Source organism: Podarcis melisellensis (assembly GCF_964234715.1).
Source record: "Podarcis melisellensis genome assembly, chromosome: 2".
NCBI lineage: Eukaryota > Metazoa > Chordata > Lepidosauria > Squamata > Lacertidae > Podarcis > Podarcis melisellensis.
This window is the reverse complement of record NC_138529.1, coordinates 87,254,962-87,275,885: the sequence shown is the minus strand read 5'-3', so window position 1 is coordinate 87,275,885 and position 20,924 is coordinate 87,254,962. Positions and strand designations below refer to the sequence as shown.

Sequence of the window (20,924 nt, the reverse complement as noted above, 5' to 3'; positions counted from 1 at the left end):
TGAACCCTGAAGTTGTTTTTGTATACGTCTGCAAATCAAATTCCCATGTAGAAATAAGTTGTACACAATATGAAGAATGTGACAGTTTTACTTGCACTTTCATAAGTTTTATGTTGCAGACTTTTAACGTCTTCTGTGGTATTTTTCTTATCAAAAACCTTGAAAATCAGTACACTTTATAGTCTCATTAATCACTCGTTACAGACTTGCTCCATCCATTACTGGACATAAGCTTTGCCTTGGCGCACATATTTCTAAATTTCTTTTCTGTAGGGGGGAAAGGTCATCTGAAATGCAGATGGTATTGTCAGTGTTTGAGCAACACTGCTTTTCTCTAGCAAGTTAGACTAAAAATTGCAAGGTCTTAATATCGGTTTGTGTTTAAACTCCTCTGAAGCAGAAATCTAATTCATAGAGTAGAAATTTGTCATCATGCTAATAAGAATTTTCACAATGCTGAACCAGCTTAGAGTAAAATGAAATCTTTTCAGGGTAGCAGAGCTTCATATAGAGGCTAATGACCTATTACACACATTAAGCCCTGAAAGTTGGGTTTTCAGTCTGTTTATTTAATGTTAAAGAAATAGCAGCTCTGAATGAAGAAGCAATAAGGGATTACTTAACTCTTTCCCCATCCTCTCAGTCTCTCCCTCACTCCAAATCCCTCCTCTTGAAATCTGCTTTTCCTTTTTTAAAAAAAAAAATCACACAGCTGCCAGAGCTTCATTACACATATTTGCATGTAATGAAGTTAACTTCACGGACAAAAGAGCAACTAAACTGAGTCAATTTTATTCAGAGGTTGAACTTTGGTTTGCCAGTACTGCTTTTTAAAAGAGTATGCAGATTCTTATTTTTTGCCTGCTACCCTCAGGCTACTAGACATTTGCAGAGCCTGTCTCTTGAGCCTTGATAGTTTCAAATGACCCTGGACAGTTCGTAGTTGGGAGGGGGGATCCTATACTGTGGGGACAGCTTTGGAGATCATGTGCATATGGGACCTTAGATTTCTTATCAGTATACCAAATCACACATTACTGTCAACTCACAAGTAATTTATTGCAGTTCAGGAAACTGAACTTTCTGCTTCTAATTTATTTCAGTGATCTAAGCTACAAAACGCAATTACACAAAACAAACACTGTCTCTCTCATTTCTTGGTTCAGCTTCTTCTCAGTCAAATAAAACAAAATGCTCTTATTTTTAACTGGACCCCACAGAACAGCAGGATGTTCTTAAGCAGAATTGAATTTAATGTTCTGTAAATGCTGTTCTGGGCTCACATTCGCTGCAGTGATGCTATATACCTGTCACACTAATTCAGAGTGGTTACTTCATTCCACTTAGTGTCTGATCTCTGCCGAGTTCTGCTCTACCTTAGAGTCCTGTAGTGTGGTACAATCTAGCAACTGGATATATTCCTTTGCATTACATTAAAACCAGTCTGCTGCAGGGATGTGCCAGGATGACTTACGACACTATTTCACCCAACACAATGTGATTCCCTGCAGGCTTGGTTACAGTTGTGTCCCATTCTAAGTATGTGCTTACTCTGCTTCGAGCAACAGGATTTCTGTCACTTTTTGTGGCCTCCTAACTGATCAGTTTCTTTTCTGTGTTTCTCTGTTCCCTCCACCCCCAAATCCAATAGGTTGTAGCCATCTGGTATCAACTGATAGGGCTGTATGGTAGATATGTGTCAGATTCACAGCCCTTCTCATACAGCAAACATTAAACTAGCACAACAGGTACCCGGCCATAGGCACTTTTCCTTTACTGTGCCATAAGTATTTTAGTAACATCTGGGTTTGTGTCAAATGTGTTACATCTCTCTAAAAACCAGAGGTTCTTTACGGTCTTTGTAATACATGTTTTCAAAACAGTCTAGCAATTTAGGCCTCTTTGGTTGCCATTTTGTAAATGTAAAACCTAGGAGAGAGAGTACAAGCTCATGGTGACTTACAGAATCACAGGCAGTTGCCCCTTCACAGAGATGCCAAAAACTGAATCAGAGGCATGAGGTGTGCAAACCATGTTTCCTGGCTCTTTGATTGAGAGACCTTCCTCATCAAAATCCAGCACTCTTGTCTCTTGAGCCACTCGTAGGAGAACACTAGTAAAAAGTAATGTTGCAGTTAATGAAGGGTTTGGGTCAACTATCACATTCTAGTCTCACATGTTTGCTAATCCTTTCCTTAAGAGCTGTTAAGTAAGCCAAATTTGCCATTATGGTTTTCGACCAGATTTCATAATTGAATCCATTGGCTTTAGGACGTCTTAAATTGTAAGACTGACCTGTTTTGAGAAAACTGTCACCTGTCTTTTAACTTTATTTACAGACGTTGTTCTTGGCAAGTCATGGAAAGTGGGCAAAAACTGATATTTCATTGGTTTTTCCTCCAGAGAATTTTCTGCAGACATTCTGTTTTCTCTGTGTTCAAACTATGAGAGTTCTTGTGTATTTTGTAATACCAGTCATGCTTAAATCTAATCAGTTGATTTAGTAATTTCTTCTTCTTTTTTTACTCCCCATGTGATGTAAACTGCAATTAAGTTACCAGAGTATATTGAAAAGTGAGTTGGTAGGGAAATGGGTATTTGGAATGGGCAGTTGGCACAGTGAATGCTACAGGAAGCATCGTGATTGTCATCTCCTGCACTTTACTCAGGAATTCCTTGGCTCCGGAGATCCCAAAGATACAAAGATGCTAATTACGAAACAAGCAGACTGGGCCAAGAACATCAATGAACCCAAATCAGCTGTGGAGATGTACATTACTGCCGGCGAGCACATGAAGGCCATAGAAATCAGCGGAGATCAGGGCTGGGTTGATGTGTATGTCTTGATTTGTTTTTTTCAGAGCTATATGCTGCCATTGTTCAGCAGAAATATTGCCAATTTTTTCTGGTTGTGCTCTATGGGTTGCACGTGTTGAGGGAGGGAATTCCTATATTGGCATAGTGGGAATGGGGTCTGTACCTAGTGAGAGACGTAGAGTGCCCCTGAATTACTTAGGAGCTCAGTTGTGCTAGTTGTTGTACAAATCTGTAACTGAAGATAGTTAAAGATTATTATGCCTGTGTGATTTACATGTTCAGCAACCCTGTTTTCAAAGCATTCATCCATTCCTTTGTACTTTTGTGTATGGCTGCTTTTACACAAAATTGCATTCCAAGTGGCTCTGAGCATATCAAATGAGTAGCAACAGATAAAAGAATTCAAAACCATGGTATGAAAAAATAAAATTACAAGAACAATTATAAGGACATTCTTCAAGGTTATCTATAATTACTCTGATTTGTTGAATGTTGGTTTCAGAGTCTTAAGAAAACACTGCTGAAGATAAAGCATGCATGAAATACGAATTTCTTAGGATTTTTAATAGGATTCCAGAGTCTGCATCAAAGCTGCAGACTGGATTCTCTGTAGCAAGGCTGTGCCATGCACATTAGAAGTTGCAGTTTTGTAGCTGGAAGCTTTTGCTTACAGTCCAGGAGTCCTTTCTGGTAAACAGGCAGGTTTATAGTTTGGCAAGGAACCTGCCGGTCTATACATGTAAACAAAAGTGCTTTGCCTTCATACTTAGAACTCTGTACAACAAGTTGCATGCATATGTTTTCAAGAGGTAGCAAGAACTAAGAGTTTTATAGCCACTGATGGGTCTTCTTCTTCTGCATTTAGATTGATTGATATTGCTCGGAAGCTGGATAAAGCTGAGCGCGAGCCTTTGACCAAGTGTGCCTACTATTTTAAAAAGCTATTTAACCATGGCTACGCAGCGGAAATCTATACAAAGATTGGGGACTTGAAGGCCTTGATACAGCTCCATGTGGAAACTCAGCAGTGGGATGAGGTAAGTACAACTCATTTATCATCTTCTGGGTATCTGCATCCTGGATATATCCTAGGCCTTAAATCTTTTCAATTGCATAAACAAAATTTCTCCTTTTTTAATAACTTAAGTTGTGTTTATGTGAATGTTCTATCATACATTTCAAAGTAACCTTGCTACTTGAGGAGAAATAAACCAATTGCATGAGAAGCCTGTCACCTGAGGAATTCCTCAATTACAGTGAGCTATTTACCTCAGATGCTGATCTGTGACATCTTTGTGCCACATGGGGCTCATTTTGTCACAAGAAAAAGAGGTCAACAGAGGGGAAGAGAGAATGGTTTGCAGGAGATGACATTCAACTTAGCACAGCTTGCTACCCTTTTGCCATCTTTCCCTGTTGTGTGGAACTGCAAAGCCACCCTTAGGATTTTCTGGTATGACTGAACTAATGCAGTTTACCAAAATCTGAGTGGATCTATGCAGTCCTTTTTTACTCAGGAATCAGCTTCTCTGTTCAGTGGCAGATAGAGATGATGGAAGTCGTAGCCCAAACTGTCTGGAGGGCACCAGGATGGGGAAGGTTGGATTACAGAATTCATTTTCAATTGTCTGGGGGAAGCATTACTTATTGAAATGGCGTGCTGTTGATAAATTTCTGTCACAAGGCACCAGTTCTTGACTGTAATGCAAACCAGGTCTGAAACCCAAGACCCACATGTGGCAAACTACTTCACTTTGATTTCATTGTTTATTTGCCATCAGGAACAGTTCCTCAGATGTATTTCTGAATTGGAAAATCATTTATGTTCAGCTATGTTTCTCAGCAAGCATGTTAAGAATGATTTTTATCTGGTACTTAGGCATTTGCTTTGTGTGAAAAGCACCCTGGATTTAAGGATGAGGTCTATGTTCCTTACGCTCAGTGGCTGGCAGAAAATGATAGATTTGAAGAAGCCCAAAAAGGTAGGACAGCATTGCAAGTATGCCTATGTGTGTGTTTGACTAAAATGTTGATATCACTCAACATGCCTTGGGAAAGTTCCCAGGAACAAAAGTTCAAGCACTGTCTCTTTGAAAGTGATGCTAAAATTTGCATTAAAAGCAAAAGAAGACTCTTAAATGGATCTTACTCAATACTTACTTTAGTTGTTGGGTAAGCTTCTTGTTGTCACTAACAGCAGCAACAAATTTAATAAAGTATAAGTTCAGTAAAAAGAGAAGACAAAAAAGTAGATTCTACATCTAGTGTTTCTACTTACTTTCTGCTCCAACAGTCCTTGATAATAATTTGACACATATATATTCTGTATTTTTTTTTTAAAGGCATGTACTGGTATTGGGGGGACGTGGGTGGCGCTGTGGTCTAAACCACAGAGCCTAGGGCTTACTGATCAGAAGGTTGGCATTTCGAATCCCCGTAACGGGGTGAGCTCCCGTTGCTCGGTCCCTGCTCCTGCCCAACCTAGCAGTTCGAAAGCACATCAAAATACAAGTAGATAAATGGGTACTGCTCCGGCAGGAAGGTAAACGGTGTTTCTGTGCGCTGCTCTGGTTCACCAGAAGTGGCTTAGTCATGCTGGCCACATGACCCGGAAGCTGTACACCGGCTCCCTCGGCCAATAAAGCGAGATGAGCACCGCAACCCCAGAGTCGTCCACGACTGGACCTAACGGTCGGGGTCCCTTTACCTTTACCTTTACTGGTATTGGGGAAAGGATTATCCCAGTCTGAATAACTAGAATAGCAGCAGCTCTCAGGAGAGCTAGAAAAGCATTTGGCAGTCTTGCACATTCATACCTACTCTTTAGGAACAAAAATAATAATAATGAGCCTTCATGTCCTTTGCATATCAGTGGAACACATGAGGATTGCTTCTCTAGCCATAGGGCGGTGATGAGTCAGATATGAAAATCTATGAGAATGCAGTTTGTAGAGCAGCAAATTCTGTGTATTACCTTTCATAAGCAGTTCTGTTGTATAAGTTGCACATGGGAACAAGACCATTAACAGAAAACGTAAGAGTGTGAATTAGCCCTCAAAGCTCATTCAAATTTCTGTTTTGGGCTTTTGTAAAGCATATATTTACTGAGTAGAATCTGGACCAAGTTTTAATTTCAGCTAGTGACTCTTTATATTTTGAGCTTATTTGCACTTTACATTTTAAACTTGGGTGCAAGGACCCGAGTTTAAATGGCACATACATATATGGCTTTGTTGATTTGGAAGTTGATGTTTGTGTTTTAAGTGACAGGGTTTCTCAGCAATGAACAGTAAGCAGCAGTTAGGAAAGGATCAGGGCTCTGCTTTCACATATATTGCAGGGAATATTGATCACTTAAATGCACATGTGCAATTCCTTAGTCATTACTGCCGCTGATGTTTTTTTTTTTTGCCATTTTAACTTGGGTTTGTACTGAACTCAAAAACTAAAGTGTGAATTAAATCTCTTATGTGTAGGCTTTCTTTTGATCAGAATTATTTTGCAGCTATCGAGACACAAATAAATTTGATTGGTCCCTTAGCTAGATAAACACCCAGTTACAGTTTTCCTTACTTCACTGCTTTTCAGCCCATTTAGTGCTGCTGCACAATCTCATTGGTTTCAATGGGTCTTTTCAGGAACCATACAAAGGCAACCTTGAAATAAATGGGAGTTGTGCAGCAGCAGTGCTTGCTGGATTGTGCCCACAAAGTACATGAAAGAAGCCCAAGACACCACAAAAGCCACAAAGTACATTTTTGAAGTATCTACTGCTACATTAACTTCCCCACAAACATGGAGAAGAATACTAGGGTGTAATCCCTTTCATCTGCTCCTTTGTTTAGTTGTGGGCTCTGTTCTTAATTTTAATCAAGTTAATTGGTTTAATCACTTTGTAAAATCTTCTTTATTTTGGCCCCCTTTGCAGCATTCCACAAGGCTGGCAGGCAAACCGAGGCCGTAAAAGTGTTGGAACAATTAACTCGCAACGCTGTGGTAGAAAGCCGATTCAATGATGCAGGATATTATTACTGGATGCTGTCCATGCAGTGTTTAGATATCGCTCAAGGTAAGGAAATACAAGCAAGTTTACATGTAATCTGTTCATGCCCGAAGGCAGAACATCTCTCAAACTCTGATGGCTTAACTGAAAACTCATTGTGAATTGCGTTGTACAAGACTTTTGAGTTTTGTTATATTATACATATTATGATCTTATCTTTTCATGTATGGCTGAGAAGAGAAACCTCATTCTTAACTCTAGCTCAAGCTATGTCTTCTAAGGAAACTAGGTAACTTCAGTTTCTCAAAACATGGAGGCACACACATCTGCTAGGGGAAGCCCAAGCTCAGTCTGATTGAATGAACAGAATGGGGTTGGTCATGCCCACCTATTCATTTCAAGGTGGAGGGCTTGTCGACAGTCCTGCTCTTCCTTCTTGCTCTTCTGGTGTATTCCTCCTTTGGGAACCTTAAAAAAATGTTCATTTATTTAAAATGTTTGTCTCCTGCCCTCCTTTCTTTTTTTTTTTACTGATGGGGTTTAGATCATATCACAAACACAGCGAGAGCAGAAAATACAACAGTATGAATATGATTAAAGTTCCTGTTAAAAAAAATAAAGTTCCAGCAAAATTTCCATAGGTTGATATCATGCAGATGCATGTGGAAACGTAATCATTTGGGGTTGCTTCCAAAAAGAAACTACAGTTGGTGTCAACTGAATCTCCAAGCTGAGAGTATTCCACAACTCAGGTGCCAACGTCAAAAAGGCCCTGTGCCATGTTACTTCTAAATGTACAATCCCTTGGTATCAGAGCAGCAGGAAGGGCCCCACCTTTAAAGATCTTAACATCTTGACAATTCGGTGTCAAGAGAGGTGCTGTTGTGGACTTGATTCTTTTCCCCATCCATATGCTTTCCCTTCCAATATCCCAGGCACAAAATATGGGGACAAGTTTTGGGTTGGGGTTTTGGTCTTCATTTAGGAAGGCTCACTGTGGCTGATGACATCTGCCGTACATAATTCCTTAGCATGCTGCTCAATGGGTGGCCAGAAGGCTAAATTCAGAGCTACTGGTCTTTAAAAGTGAAAGGCTTTTACAGGGTAGAGAAGTTGACATTCATTTGTTCTTCTAGAATGTGATTCTTGTTCTGGCAATAGCATTGGGGAAGCTGAGCCATGGGCCCAGGGCCCTATTGGGCAAGCTCCAAAACTAGGGCTGCTGGAGAGGTTTCTCAGTCTAAATGCTGAGAAGAGAGGAGGTTTCAGAAGCCATTTATGAATCTTTACACTGCACTGTTAGCAATTCTTTGCTTAGGGGGATTTAATGTGTAGACAACTGTGCTGAGGAGCACAGCCTCAACACGCATCTCAAACATGTTTCACTGAGGATGGGTCCCACTGAGTTTCCTGCTGAGTACTGTAGGGATTGCAGCCTTTGCATACAAAGTAGCTTAAACTATTTCTTTAATGCATACAGTGATCTTATAAAGCAGGCAGCTTATTGTTCCCGTTTCACAGAGTGGGGTTTACACCAGGAAAGAGCAATTTGCCCAGGAACATGTCAGTCTGAGAGCTGATTTTGGCTCCATATTCATTATTCCCACTACCATAAGATGTTGTCTGTCCCTAGCTTTGTGTGACCCAAAATTAAGGTGGAGCAGGCATTATAATTTTTTAAACAACACTGTACAAACATTGATATCATTTTGCCAGTACTTACTCTTAAATACTGTTCACTGAGTAAAGTCGCTGCCCTTCCTGTGCACACTTACATGGAAGTAAGCCCTATGGAACACAATGGGACTGCCGTCCAAGTAAACCTGCACAGCAGTGGCGATAATATTGTGTAAATTATTCCAAAAATGCTTGTTCAGTCTAAATGTAAACATGGAAAATGTTATTTCCTTTAGTTATAGCTTCTGCAGATGGTGTTGCTAGAAATGTGCTCCGCTATTAGCTATGGCCCCTGGCTGTGTTAAAACTATGCATTTGTCTTCTTAATTTTCCTGCTTTTAAAGCCCAAAATGACATATAAAGCTCACCAAACTACATAAGCTATACTTTGAGGCACACTTGCTCAGTGGTGCTAATCTCTTAGGGGTGTTAATGCAGTAAGCAGGATGGGTCTGTGATCTTTCTTGAGTAAGTCTCTCACTGCAGGTTGGCAACTGATCAGAGGTTTTATATTGATGCTGCCTTTCCCTCCCTCAGACAACGAGCAGCAGAAGACTGAAATGTTACAGAAGTTTCACCACTTCCAGCACTTGGCAGAACTTTATCATGCCTATCACTTCATCCACAAATGCACTGTAAGATTTTCACATGGAGCTTCACAGTTAGTTCACTCTTTGTCCTTTGAAACCATTCAAAAGACTGTTAACTGATGCAATGTGTTTCTTAGGCCTCTTGTGTCTTACCCAGCATATCCTCTCATGGAGAGGCTGGTATAAGATTGTCCCCTGAGTAGCTTATCTTTGTTGCCTCTTTCTTTAAAGTTGAGATTAGATCTAATCTGTTTGGATTCTTCAAGTGTTGTTGCTTTCTGAATAAAGGAAAGCAGTGTGATGCAAGATAGCAATCAACTAATGCTTAATTCTGTGCATTTCTTTATTAGCTTAACCTTTAATTTTATTTTTATTTTTTTAACATTGCAGGAAGAACCCTTCAATTACTACTTGCCTGAAACACTCTTTAATGTCTCTCGGTTTTTACTTCATAGCTTGACCAAGGAAACACCTTTGGGAATTTCTAAAGTGTATCCTTTAAAAGGCAAAATCCAAATTCAAGAGCTGACAGGCCAAGCAGAAAGCTCATTGGTGTTGTCTGTTACTGGTGTGCTGCAAAAATCTATGTGATACTTGCTCTCTCAGAGCTACATTACACAGAATATCAATAGGTTGCTATTCCATCCTCTGTATGATGTTTGAACCTCCAATGCTCTTTAAACACCTGAAAGCATAAAACACTTCCTGCATAGCTTTGGAAACATCTGTGAACCGTACAGACATGTTGCTTAGAAAATTAGCCCTTCACTTGGGCAGATGAAGTTGGATCTTCACGTTGCCACACGACTCACCATTGTGTTTGCTGCAGCAGACCAGCATGGTTACCTTTCTGGGGTTTGTCACTGTGAAGATTGTAGATACGTTACACTTGCCATAAGGAGTCTCTTGACTGGCCATACAGTTTAGTTCAAGGCATGCAAAGTTCAGGCAAGTATCTGGAATGTAACCGAGCTTTTCCTCCCACCTCTCCATGGATGAATGTGTGGGACAACTTGTTTCCTATCACTTCCTTTGGGAAGGGGCCATGCCTTAGTAACAGAGTATCCATGTTCAATCCTTGGCATCTCCAGGTAGGTCTAGGAGAGACTCCCATATGAAATCTTGGAGAGCCACGACTGACATTGCAAACAGCGCTGAGCTAAATGGATCTGACTGGCTCTTGACAATCCTCCTTTTGGCCTGGCTCCAAATATGAAACTTCCTTCGTTTCTGTCCAGAATTGCTTTTCTGGAAGCTTGGTCCTGGTCTCCACAGAACACATTTATGATCAGCTTGAATTCAGGATGGCCTGCATCAAGCTTAAGCTGCATGGTGTGTTTTCCCTGGGACTTTTGAGTTTCTAAGATAAACAGGCTTCATTACAATAAGAGGATGGCCAAGGTTTTAGGGTGGGTTAGTTTCTTGAAGGAGGTTCCTCATAACTTGCCCCTTCAGTCTTGCTCTTTTCTGTTCAGTGAAGTCCAGTTAACCCAGTTTAAGTGAAAATATTTGAATTGAGGCCTGTTAATTCCTGTCAAATGCATTTAGTTTATCTAGACAGCAGATTTGGCCCCACCTGCTGCCTAATCACCTTTCAGCTGGAAGGAAGCACCCTTGTTTTTTGTAATGGACTTTGGTATGAAAAACAGACTGTAGTGATGCTTTTCTACTGGCTTCCTTTTGCATGCAATAATTTATGTTGCAAGGTGGAGGCATTTTGACCAACAACAAAAAAGGGGGTTCTTTAAGAAAAGCCATCTCTGTGTCCCCTCTTCTCTGTGCAAACATCACTAATTTTAAAGAAGCACCCTTCATATTGATGGGATTTCTCTTTCAAAACACCATCCCCTTCAGCCATCTAGCAGTTGTTTCACATTTTGTTTATGTAAACATGCTTATGTAAACAGACTTCTCCAGCGGAGGCCTCTTCCAAGCCCTGGCTTTGGTTGTGCTTAAGCACATAGCTTCTCTGATTGAAAGCAATGATGTGGTTTTTTTCCTGCTTGCCATATGTATGTTTTGTTCCTTAATTTGATTACAGCAATACGTTATTTGCCCTGGCAAAGCAGAGCAAAGCTCTGGGGGCTTATAAATTGGCTCGTCATGCCTATGACAAGTTGCAGGGGCTGCAGATCCCAGCTAGATTTCAGAAATCAATTGAGTTGGGAAGCCTGACAATCCGGTCCAAGCCTTTTCATGACAGTGAAGTAAGTTCCCATTTTGTATTTTCCCCATTTCCCCCCATATTTGACATGACACAAGAGACCACACTGGCACGCGCGCATAATCTGAGAGTCATTGTGAGTAAATGCATTGCTTCTGCAGAAAAAATATGATGTTATATGTCGTCTCCTTATTAAAATGAAGATAGGTGCCTTGCATGTTTAAATGTATGTCTTTGAAGAAACTGCCTCACCCACTTAATCCCCACATGCTATCCTGGCTGATACTGTTGCGCTGCTTATTCCCACCACTCTGTGGCATGCTTCACCTTACTTATTTTATTTGCAATATTATTTATAATCTTGCCGGCCCTTCACCATAAGTTCCCTGGGTGGGTAACAACAATACAATATAAAAGCAGATAAAAGTGGTTCAGGAATAAAACACCTAAAAGAGCTCCAAATGGAAGAGAACAGTGTCTATCTAACAGTGCAATCATGTCCTGTCAGAAGTAAGTTCATTGAGTTTAGTGGGGCTTACTCCCAGGTTGCAGTCTAAGGGGCTCTGTTTTCATGTATTCCCATAAGCATTTAGTTCCTTTCTTCTCTCTGGGACTGTTCACAGTTGGTCTCTTATGTTTGGGCCTACCCCATTCGTCAGGCTCCCCCCTTTTCCAGCACTTGGGACTCGTTACTCTTTGTAAATCATGTTTTTAAAAGCTTGCCTTCCTCTTTTTAGTCATTGTCTGAGTCTTGCCAATGTTCTATAAAATTCTATCTAAAGGGGCGTGCAAATCAAAATAAATTGTATGGTGCAAATGCTTAACCTTAAATGAACAGGAAAAAATGCACTCCATCTGGCCACCTGAAATAATATAAACACAATAAGGCCCTAGAGATCCATATAGCTGACTGAAGTAATTGTGCAATTTAAAAGGACATGAAGTGAATGAATCAAAGGTCCCATGTTTCATCAAGACTCTGAGCCAAAAAACCTGTTTCAGTAACCTTTGTTCACATCTTTCTGGCAATGAGTTGTGTGTTGCATAGGACGCTGCAACGTTTGAAAATAGAATATCTAATGACTCAAGCAGTCATACACTGGAAGAATATTTATGAAAGTTTAAAGGCCCCAATTTCACTATTTTATGTTTGGTTCTGTACTCCCCCCCCTTTTTTTGGTGTAAAGAAACTTAAGAAAATGAGAATTCTCATGTGGTTCATATAGCCTCGTTTTTTGGCTGCCAACATTGAATAGGCAGACTGCTTCAGCGAAGTTCACACACAGTCAGATGCATACAATATTTTACAGCTGAATGTGGCTAGTAGCCATTAATAGATTGATCTGCCTCCTTGTGTTCATGCCGTGGTAGCAAATGTGCTGCCATCCAGATGTTGTTGGACACCAGCTTCAGTTAACCTCCGCCAGCCTGGTCAGCGGTCAGGGATGATGGGAGTTGTAGTGCAGCAACATCTGGAAGGCACCGCTTTGGCTATCCCTAGATTGCTTTCTAAATCCCGACACATTGTGAGACATTCAGTTCCATTACTCACTGATATTTTATGGTTTTAAAAAAGGGTGTGTGTGTCTGCCTTTTTCTGCTTTTGGAGAGAAGGTGAATAATTTCACTTTACTTAGGTGCTTTATATCAGACATGAGATTTTGCACTTTGTTGTAACTCCCTTAGCTGTTTTCCTGCCAAAGGTGTCTCTCAACTATACTGAAACTCAGCTATGCTTGGCGTGAACAACCTGGGCCCTCTGTATTAAAGATGAACTCTTCTTCTTTATTATGTCTTGATTGCTGCTATCTACCAAGGATGGTTCTTAATGGTCTCTTCAGCACATCAAACAAGAAACATGATGACACATGCTTATAGCCTTGTTAGTAGTTGCTGTCTGCTCTGGAAATTTTTCTCCTCTGAAAGTTCACCAGAGTCTGAGCATGTTTTGCAGAATCCATGGGATATATTTTTAATTTAAGATGTCATTTTAGGATTAAGGATATATGTTTCCATTCTGAACCTTTCAATATACGTACTCATTTTGGTTATTTTTAAAAGGTAGCTGGCTCGATGTGAAAATAAATATATACTGTAACTGTAGTGATAACTGGTCAGATTCAGTAGCTGGAATCTAGAATTCTGCAGGTGCATCTAAATTCTTCCTCACCAGCATCAGGCTTTGGGGATTTCCCCCTCTTCAACCCAGTTCCTTCTTTTCGAGGTTGCATTGGAAGGCCGCCTGATTTTTCTGAAGCAGATCTTTTGAGCGGGTGGGGGCATAAGGAGGTGCTAGGGAAGGGGTTATTAGGAGTTCTCAGACTGGCTCCCCACTGTTCTTACGATTCTGCCCAACACGTTCAGCTGTGCTCTTTTGCTTGCAGTAACCTCTGTGTGCTTCTTTGCAGGAGCTTGTGCCTCTGTGTTACAGGTGTTCCACCCACAACCCATTGCTGAACAACCTGGGGAACGTCTGTATTAACTGTAGGCAACCCTTTGTCTTCGCTGCTGCTTCTTATGGTGCGTTGAAATATTACCGCTCTCCTGGATAAAATATGTCTGATATCTGTGGAGTCTAAAATTGTTGTGATTCTGCATTCTTACAGGAGTATCTGGCAGTGCAATGCCTGTTTCTACTGTGTTTCTGTCTCTCTCTCTCTCTCTCTCTCTCTCTCTCTCTCTCTCTCTCTCTCTCTCTCTCTCTGTTCTTCCTCAGGTGGGTTTCCAAGTATATGAATCTCATTACTAACAGGGTGTGTGTGTGTGTGTGTGTGTGTGTAACAACAATGTCTATCTCTTGAATGGCTACAGCAGGCATTGTGGATTTTCTAAGTCTCGCTTTCACCTCTGTCCTTTTCAGATGTCTTACACCTGGTTGAGTTCTATTTAGAAGAGGGGATCACTGATGAAGAAGCTGTTGCTTTGATAGATCTGGAAGTGCCGAGACTCAACAAAAGAGACAATAAATGGCAAGAGCAGATGAGCGATGGTATCCTTTCACTCTTGAAAACGTCACTTCCCTTTTTCACATGTAACGCTAAGCTAAACCATGTCTTAGCATAAAAGAGCATAGTGGGCTTCCAGAGAGGAGATTGTGGCCACTTTGGTCTTCCTTGGTCATTTAGCCTTTGTACTTTGCTGAGCTAAACCATGGTTTGGCTTAGCATGCTTTCTGAAGCTAAAGTCATAGATTAACTCTCTTCAGACAAACCACAAGCTGTAACCAAGTATTGTCCTTTGGTTTACAGGTTGTGATTTGCGGAGAGAGAGCGAAATGTGAGTCCAAGTTCAGATGACACACTAAGCGAAACCAAAGCTTAGCTCACTGCAGCAGCAAAACAACCAAAGTAGCTTGGAGCCTGTATATTTATTCATTTGTGCTTCACCAGGTTTTGTTTGGAACAACTATATAGTAACACTGTAATTTTTATTTTATAAAAATCCACATGGTTTATTAGGGTTTACACATTACTGTACTACAATAGAACAGTACAAATCCTTAGTTTCCCTTCCTGCTCCCAGCTTCCTTCTCTCTCCCCAACCTCATGCACTTCTTTAAAAATATATTTTTAGCTACAGTGTTTTCACCTCTGATACTCAGTTGTTTAGCATGCAATTCAGTGTTCAGGTTTACATGCACAGATAAAGGTTAAGATAAATGAGTATCAGTGCTCTGCTGCAGTCCTAGATTAACATCTGTTACATTGGAGAAGTTTCTATCCCTTCGCTGGGCTGAGCTTATCCAGCCCCCACAACAGGGGAAAAAACCCCACTGTGCAATTTTAATATATTTTAAATCCTTTTTGTTTGAACAATCACATCAAACTGTTAGGACTTAAAATAATTGTTTCTCTAACAGACTTTAAAGAAACTACTTTTTTATTTTTCAATCCTCCAGCCTCCAGCCAAGGAAGACAAGACCGGGCTTTCTTTGAACTCCACCATTATTGATAGCATTGCCAAAACTTGCCATTTTAACGGGCCATTCGCTTTGGGAGTCTCATTCTACTGGCTGCAGTATAAAGGCACAAAGCCAGAGAGATTGAGATCCATGTTGAGGCAGGATGCTGTGTGCAGCACTATACAGAAGAAAAGTGGGAATGGGAAATAATGAGAATAACACTTTAAATGCATGTTGGGAGAAAGGTTGAGAGTTAGCCTATTAAGCATCCTTGTTCAAAGGACTAACTGTGGAATAACTTGTGTGTGTTTGTTTTCCATAATCTGCTGCTCTTGAACACTGTGAGGCAAGCCTTCTGCATCCTGATCAAGACTTACATGCAGTTTTGATCGCAGGCCAGGGTTTCTATCACAATGTATGAGTTTTTCACCATTGGACATGCGGGGAATAGAAATCTGAACACCACACAGGTGCTCTCCCTTTGCACTTCCTACTTCTGTGCAATTCTTCCCTAACAAATGTTCCTAGATGTGCAGACAATGAGACTTCTTTACAAAGCAGACGAGATCGAAGAGGATGACCCATTTACAGCAAAACTGAGCTTTGAGGTTAGAAAATGTCTTTCCTCCAAATCCTTTGTTTTTTGCTTTGTGCTGCGAAAGAGCACCTAGTATGGATTTCCTACTAGCAAATGTTTTCTTCGTGTCACATCTTCATTCCATCTGTAAATATTTTGTAATTTCCCATAAACCATCTCTACCTTACTCCACCAGATACAGCCTTCCCTTGACTTGTCTGACTGCTTTATTTCTTAATCCTCCAACTGGTGGAGCGTAAGACCCAGCTGAGAATTGCTTATTTGAGTCAAATGGCCCAAATTGCAAGAAGACTCATGAAAATTCATTGAAGGAGCCATCCTGAGCCCCCAAGAAGGGTGGCTGGGAGGCCACTGGATATGGCAATCCTTCCTCTCCATGGTCTCACGGGGAGGTTCACAGCTAGAGGTTTCCCTGGTGGGCTGCTGCCGTAGCTGAGTGAGGTAAGGGGGAAAAGGAAGCACCCCAGAGGCATGCCAGGAGCAGATCAGAGATCCAGCACCCACTTACTCTCTGACCATGCATCTGGAATGGGGAGAAAACCTATGTCAGGCCAAGAGTTGGCACAGTTATTTCAGGTTTTATTTTATTTTATTTAAGAGCCCAGCAAAGAAGAAGAAAGTGCACATGTGTGCACAAGCCCAGCAGAACTGAGGAATTGCCATTTTTTCTGCCCTGAATTGTCCTCCTTCCTACCCAGGAAGCCTCAATAGGATTGCCATGTCAAGGAGATACATTAATATCCAATATGCCTCTACACATTTCATTCCTGTTTTGTTTTTTAAAAGAAACCCAATCACTTTAGGTTATTGATTTATTTTAGAAATACCTACCCCGCTTTTTTTTTAAATTTGGAGAGGTGAACTTCAGTGAAAGGCTATACAGGCAGCTGGACACCCTGCAGGCAAACATTCGTTACTATTTGTTAGAGAAACGGGCGGCTCACAACATGAAAAAATACATAATTACAGACCTAACAAAAGTAGTCATAAACAATAAATATAATATCAAAGAGTAGACAACCAAACTGAACAATTTCCACATAAATCATAATAAGATATAAAAATAAAGATACCAAAATATTAAATAACTTTGGCAGTAAGAGCTGTTTGACAGTGGAACTGACTCCTTTGGGAGGTTGTGGACTCTCCTGCTTTGGAGGATTTTTAAGCAGAGGTTGAATGGCCATCTGTCATGTATGATCTAGTTGAGATTCCTGCATTGCAGGGGGTTGGACTAGATGACCCTGGGTTCCCTTCCAGCTCTACAATTCTATAATTCTATGATTCAGTGCTTTCCAGCACTGTGTTGCAAGAGGACACGTGCAAGCACTCCAGAACTAGGAATATTTCCAGGACTAAATACAGAACTGAAAAGAAACTGATAACTCAGTGCACATGCTGCTTTAAAATATGCAGATTATTCCCCCCCCAAAAAAACCCCTCATACTTACTCCCTGAAAAAAACACCTTGCCTTTCCAGTGATCTACCAAGTTCAAACATGTTTTTCCTTTTCTCAATCACTTGTTTCCTGCAGCAAGGGGGGTCGGAATTTGTCCCTGTGGTTGTGAACCGCGCAGTTCTCGGGTCAATGAGCAGGAGAGACGTGCTGGTTAAACGCTGGCCCAAGCCGTTACAGTGGCAGTACTTCCGATCCCTGCTACCAGATAATCCCATTACCACGTGTCCTTTCTGCTTTCAGGTAAGGGCAATATTTTACATCAGGAGAGTCTGATAAATGTTCAGTTGTACCACCAAATAAAATAGTACAGGATTATTATTATTTTTAAAGCCCTCATACACTGCTGCTTAATTGTAAATATACCTGTGGCACTAATTCATTTTAATGCTTAAAAATAAAATAAAAGCCTTAAAATTAACTTTACTACATAAGTGGCAAGGCAAAGCATCACTTTGTGGCTGCTGTAAAGCCTTTGGGAGACCTAAATGAAGCAGCCAAGTTGAACTAAAGTGGATCATAAATTGCACTTCTGTTTGGGGGTTGCCTCCTCTTTTTCTGACTGTATTCAGGGCTCCTCCAGATGACCTGTTTATTGAGCATTTGCCTTGATTTGCTTGCACAAAACTTAAGCACACATTATACAACGTCCAGTCTTTATTATGTGTTCTTTCTGGTTTATCTGCAAATCAGGTTATATGACGATGAGGTCATATGACAATGGATGTTAATTCTGATTTGGGTGCCCAGAAGATACATGTCTAACCAGTCAATCATTTTTGCTAGTTTTCGATGTCAGACTTGTGTCCCTTTATTGTCTTTCATAGAGACTGACATGTCTGCTCAATGGAAACATTAGAAGTGCATTGTTGACATATATTATGTGGGAGAATGTGTAGGTGAATGAGTTCCTGGTGATATATAGCTGATGTTACCAGGGTCATAAGAGTGTTGCAGTTTATGTGCATGTTAATACAAATGGAGAAAGCACCAAAAATGCTTTTAGAGCAACCCTGTCCACTCACTTTCTTCCTACACTGTGACTTAAATTGAGTCACACCTGACATCTGCAACCCTCATTTACAGATGTTTCATTCAGAAGACTACGAGCTCCTGGTGCTGCAACATAACTGTTGCCCATATTGTCGGAGGAAGACGGATGAATCCAGCCAGTGAGGGAAACCAGACGCTCATGCATCCTGCTGCTTGGTTTCTGTAAAGTGTTCCTGAGGTCCATTAGGCTTTCTTAACAGCTTGTTTGATGGCAGAGTATAAAAAAGAAAATTATATATGATATTCCTACTTTCCTACTCTTTGTATATGAAACTGGCACATGCCAAGTTTTGTTTTACCCCCCAAGAGAAATGTATACATATATATTTATTTTTAACAAGTGTAACTGCAGAATTTGTATGACTGGTGGGTGATTTGTACATCTACAGAGTAAAACAGAAGAGAGGATCTATGGAGCTATATTTTTTCTATTAAACAGCCCCCCTGCGTAATGCTAGAATGTATTCTTGACATTTTCACAACAGCCTGTCAATTTGTCACTGCTAACCTTTTAGGGTGAGATTCTGCCTGAAGAAAAATATGCTAGTTTTGCACCTGCTAGCACTAGTTCTGGACTGGCTCCTTAGCATTTGGGTTTTATGACAGTTTTCAATAAAATATCTCTTTTTGAAAGAAACCTGTGTCCTTTCTTTTCATATTTGTTCTCTGTCTCTCTCTGAACTGCTATTATGAAAAATGGGCTTCCACAATTTTGACAAAATAACTGTACTTACACGAAGGACATTTCTTTTTCAAGGTCTTATTTACTGCCAAATGCTTCCTGTTATTTTAGAAAAGAATTATTGTAGTGGGAGTTTCATAGAATTCAAGAGACAAAAGCTCTCATTTATTGAGGTATCAGAATCGTTAGGGTCCTTCAGCATGACCTAAAGACCCTGACATTTGCCACATCTGTAGGCACCCTAATTATGAAAACATTTTGCAAGCCACATTTTGAGATGTGGGGCGTGAAATAGAAGCCAAAAGGATTTAAGTACTTTGACATCACTTACAGAGCTGAACTTTGGGGTGTGTGTGGGTGTAGTTTGAAGACACTCTGATTAGAAGCAAACAATAATGTGACATTTGTAAATATGACTCAGATGTAAGAATGAGTTGGGTCCCCAAATAGTTAAGCTGCTCCATTAGCTGAAACGCTGAACTTCAATACACTCATTGTTGAAGACACATTGATGGTTATAAAGCAAACATGGGAAGCCTCTGGTGCTCTAGATGTTGTTGGACTCCAACTTCCATCAGCCTGAGCCAGCATGCTAGGGAATGATGGTCTAGCAGCCAAGGTAACTGTAGCAAGACTGAGTAAAAAAAATTAAGTGTCAATCAACGATACATATTTTGTAACAGGTGCTGCATATGCAGGTCTCTGACCCAGCTGTGAGCATCAGCAGTAGCCAAAGCTGCACCCATGTGGGCTGGTCAGCAAAATTGGGAATCATACTGGTCACCTCTTCAGCAGGGAGGCAACCAGAGACTAGGCCAGAGCACTTCCAAAAAATGAGGTTTTATTGATGAAGTAAAATAGAAGGCAAATTACTAAAGGTTCTCCGGGAGAGGAAGGGGAAAGATGAGAGTGATGAGGCAACAAGCCAAAGGCAGGCGAACAGAGATGCTTCAGCATTTGGAAGGAAAGGAGCAGGGAACACTGGAAACTAACGCAAAAAAGAGCATCTGAATGAGACAAACGTAATACTGAGTCCTTGTTTGATATTTATTAAATTTCTATTCCACCCCCTCATCCCGAAGGAAACTAGGGCAGCAAATATCAAAATGTTAAAACAATATCAAACACATCCTTCCATTAAGATCTGTCAGGAACATGCCAGAGGGAGGCAAGGATCACAGGATGATGGGCAGACCTGGACTGCCAAAGTCAGGAGATCTAAGAGTCAATCGGACTGTGTGCCTGCTGGCAAGACTGTTCTCTTGAAATCTCACACAGTTCAGGGGTCCAAGACCAGCTATAGCCTTTGAAAAATCAGTAAGGCAAGACACTGCAAAGTTTAGACAGTGCTGTCATAAATATACCAGCATACATGGAGCCTGGACATGTTTTGGCAGCAGACTTGCCACATAACATCAAAGGTGTCTTTTGGATCTTCATAACTGCTCGGACTGTCAGAAGTTCTGATAATATATAAATATGTCATGCTTAATCTAAAAAGAGCTTTCTAAAATCTGTAGTGGTAGCTCATAGATGTTAAAATATTAACTTTGGCACCACTCATTATCATTACTCATATATTGACCAAACAAGCAATCTAATAAAAGCATCCTTAGTCAATCTGATTTGCTTTATTTCCCCTTTCCCACTTTGTTGATGTGGGTGGTGCACTTAAAAATAAATAAATACTTTTTATTGCCTTTCAAACCATATAGCCAAACAAATATCTACTGCTTCCATTACAAAAAGCCCTTAAAAGTGAAAAGTTAAAGAAAATTAATAGGCTCTCATCTGTCTGGTCTTTGACCGCAAGAAAGACTGAGTGATTGATGGATGATTGATTGATTGATTGATTGATTGACTGCCTAGGCCTCATACAGAAGCTACAGTTATTCTATGTAGTGACAATATTGTAGACATATTGCAATTAGTTAAGGAAAGTTGTAAGGAAGTGATAATAAACCATATGCTATGTAAATAAG

At 40.5% G+C, this 20,924-nt stretch overlaps 1 protein-coding gene across 2 annotated transcripts in view; it reads left to right on the top strand.

Moving 5' to 3' along the window:
* Positions 1 to 18,897, top strand: part of IFT122 (intraflagellar transport 122) — a 55,667-nt gene extending 36,770 nt beyond the window's left edge. For both annotated transcript variants that reach the window (XM_081901382.1, XM_081901381.1), the window contains 12 exons: positions 2,670 to 2,836; positions 3,683 to 3,854; positions 4,697 to 4,799; positions 6,746 to 6,886; positions 9,035 to 9,132; positions 9,478 to 9,578; positions 11,129 to 11,294; positions 13,660 to 13,771; positions 14,112 to 14,240; positions 15,681 to 15,760; positions 17,286 to 17,450; positions 18,294 to 18,897. In XM_081901382.1, the coding sequence (XP_081757508.1) occupies positions 2,670 to 2,836; positions 3,683 to 3,854; positions 4,697 to 4,799; positions 6,746 to 6,886; positions 9,035 to 9,132; positions 9,478 to 9,578; positions 11,129 to 11,294; positions 13,660 to 13,771; positions 14,112 to 14,240; positions 15,681 to 15,760; positions 17,286 to 17,450; positions 18,294 to 18,383 (1,524 nt within the window). In that variant the 3' untranslated portion in view covers positions 18,384 to 18,897. The remainder of the gene's footprint in view (positions 1 to 2,669; positions 2,837 to 3,682; positions 3,855 to 4,696; positions 4,800 to 6,745; positions 6,887 to 9,034; positions 9,133 to 9,477; positions 9,579 to 11,128; positions 11,295 to 13,659; positions 13,772 to 14,111; positions 14,241 to 15,680; positions 15,761 to 17,285; positions 17,451 to 18,293) is intronic.
* The last annotated feature ends 2,027 nt before the right edge of the window (positions 18,898 to 20,924 follow it).